The 2,719-nt window shown below is 25.6% G+C and overlaps 1 protein-coding gene across 1 annotated transcript in view; it reads right to left on the bottom strand.

Moving 5' to 3' along the window:
- Nucleotides 1–1,579: 1,579 nt before the first annotated feature.
- LOC117170171 (prefoldin subunit 3) overlaps nucleotides 1,580–2,719 on the bottom strand; it is a 9,083-nt gene continuing 7,943 nt past the window's right edge. The window contains exon 2 of the mRNA XM_033356746.1: nucleotides 1,580–2,451. Within this exon, the coding sequence (XP_033212637.1) occupies nucleotides 1,960–2,451 (492 nt within the window). The 3' untranslated portion in view covers nucleotides 1,580–1,959. The remainder of the gene's footprint in view (nucleotides 2,452–2,719) is intronic.

Genomic DNA, 2,719 nt, shown 5'->3' with positions numbered 1-2,719 from the left:
AAATATTTTTTGGCTTTGATATGAATTTTAAACTAAAAAAGATAAATATTCACCCAAAAATGTAACAATTAATTTTCTACCCAAGCAAAAAAAAAATAACAAAATAATTACATTTTTAACCAATGAAATTCATTTTCAACAAAAAAAAAAAACAACAAAAGAACTAGCTTTGGTTTTCAACCAAAAATGGGATAAATATATTTTCAGATAAAAAATCTAATTGTCAACTAAAGTAAAAAGAATTTTTAACATAATAGTTCAATTTTTAAACAAAGAAATGAAGTTTGAACTAAAATGATGAATCTTCAACGAAAAAATGTAGTTTGTAATCCAAGAAATGAATTTTTTACTAGAAAATAAAAATTTCAAACACAATATATGAATTTTCATCAAAAAAAGATAAATATTCACCCAAAAATGTTACAATTATATTGTCAGTTGAAAAAATTAATTTTCAAACAAAAGCAAAAAAATTGTAACAAAATAATTAAATTTTTAACCAAAGAATACATTGTTAACAAAAAAAAACACAAAAAAAATTAATTAGTTGCCAAGAATATTAATATTCTTGGCAACTAATTCTTTTTTCATTTGAAACGAAAATTAATTTTCAATCAAACGGTTTGCATTTTTAACCAAAAAAGACGAATTTTTAACCAAGAAACATATTTCAGTCAAAAAAAAAAACAAAAAGATTTTACCTAAAATCTGGAATTTTTATGCCAAAAAGACGAATTTTCTACAATCCAAAAATATAACAATTATATCGTCAGTTGAAAAAATTAATTTTCAAACAAAGCAAAATTAAATTAAATTTTTAACCAAAGAAATTGATTAAAAAATAAGAAGAAGAAAAAAGAATTAGTTGCCAAGAATATTATTATTATATAACAAGACGAACTTCTAACCAAATATTATAGTTTTATTTTCAACCAAAGAAGATAAATTTTCAACCAAAAATGGAATAATTATATTTTCAATTAAAAAATTTAATTTTCAACTAAAATAAAAAGAATTTTTAACATAATAGTTAAATTTTTTAACAAAGAAATCAATTTTTAACCAAACACAGAATAAATAAATTTTCAGTAAAAATAAAAATTAATTTTCAACCAAACGCTTTGCATTTTTAAACAAAAAATGATTCAATTTCCACCATAAGAGATGAACTTTTAAACCAAAGACGAATTTTCAACCAAGAAAGATATTTCAATCAATAAATAAAAAGTTTTCAACTAAAATCTCGGATTTTTATGCCAAAAAATTTAATTTTCTACAAAAGTTGAATTTTTTAACCGAAAAAAAAAAAAAAAATTTTCATCTAAATAGTTGAATTTTCGATCCAAAAAAATGAGAATTTTGGACTAGAAAGAACGATTTCAATAAAAGAATTAACTTCAACTTCAGTTTATCGAAAATTCCCTGACCTGTAGCTTAAGGAAAAAAATAATAACTTTTTTTCATAACATAATTTATAAACACTTCTTTATAAAATGTTCAAAAAGTAAAAGAAATTCAGCAAAATTAAGTTTCATAAAAACAATTCACTAACAAACTTTATGAAAATAAAAAAAAATTATTTCCTCAAACTAACTTGGCTTTATTATACAGTTTATTAAAAATTGCAAATATAATTCAAAGCGAGTACAATCATTTTGTTATTCCTAAACAAAATTGATCAACAATTTTCGTATCGAGATCGTTCCCAAGTGATAACAAATTCTATTCGCTTTATGATTAAAAAAAGAACTCCTTTATTATAATCGGCATTTAACAATAAGTGTTAAAACAACTTAACTCTAGATACAACAATCTATTGTTTGTTATCACCTCAATTTCTCAATTAATTCCTCTTTTTTTCCGCCCCGACAAAACACTGAAAAATTTCTGTTGGCAAGCATATCCAAAAACTGAAAATTGCAAATCAGAAATGGAAAATTTCATTTTAAAATTGTGCAATTATGATGATTTTGCAGCTTGTCTGCGTTTTATGTCCCAATTATAAACCCGAGCCATATTCACTTCCGTCGTGGTAAATTGATCTCGAATGAAATCTAAATCGTGCTCGACAAATCCCAAATTTTTCTTCGCGGCTTCAATATTTTTGACCAAAAGTTCTTGGGCATCGTCGAGCGAATATTCCAACATGACATTCGCACCGAGCCACAGGCAAACTTTATCAGTTGGCGGAATGACAGCCTTCGCGAAAACTTGTTCGGAGAGTAAAAATTGCGTTTCTAAATTTGCACTGTTGTTCTTCTCCGTCTGCAATTTCTCGATCATCTCCAATGATCGCTCCAAGTCGGGAATTTGAACTTTTAATCTTCTCCGTTTGTTGATTAAGTTGTACTCCATAAATTTGTATTTGCTATGGTTCTCGTCCAGTTTTTTCAAAACTTTGTCCACCGAGCCGTCATTTTCTGACTTTGCCATAAAGGCGTCCACATCTTCCTGCAAGATAACGCAAACAAAAATTCGTCATTTGACGAATAAAAAAAAAGAGCAAAAAATCATGAAGAGGGTGATCAATTTTTCATTTTCTTTCAACATTGATATTCAAAGAGCAGCAATTTGATTTTGTAACGTTCATTTTAAACATCATTTAACACCATAGCATAAAAAAAACAAGAATTTTGAAACGCATACTTAAATTTTCTAGTATTAAAAATTCAATTTTTAGCTGAAAATTCATCATTTTACGTAAAATTAAGTACTTTTC

The sequence above is a fragment of the Belonocnema kinseyi genome, chromosome 3 (assembly GCF_010883055.1).
Source record: "Belonocnema kinseyi isolate 2016_QV_RU_SX_M_011 chromosome 3, B_treatae_v1, whole genome shotgun sequence".
Classification (NCBI taxonomy): Eukaryota; Metazoa; Arthropoda; class Insecta; order Hymenoptera; family Cynipidae; genus Belonocnema; species Belonocnema kinseyi.
The sequence above is the reverse complement of the archived record's forward strand: the minus strand, read 5'-3'. Positions and strand labels throughout refer to the sequence as shown.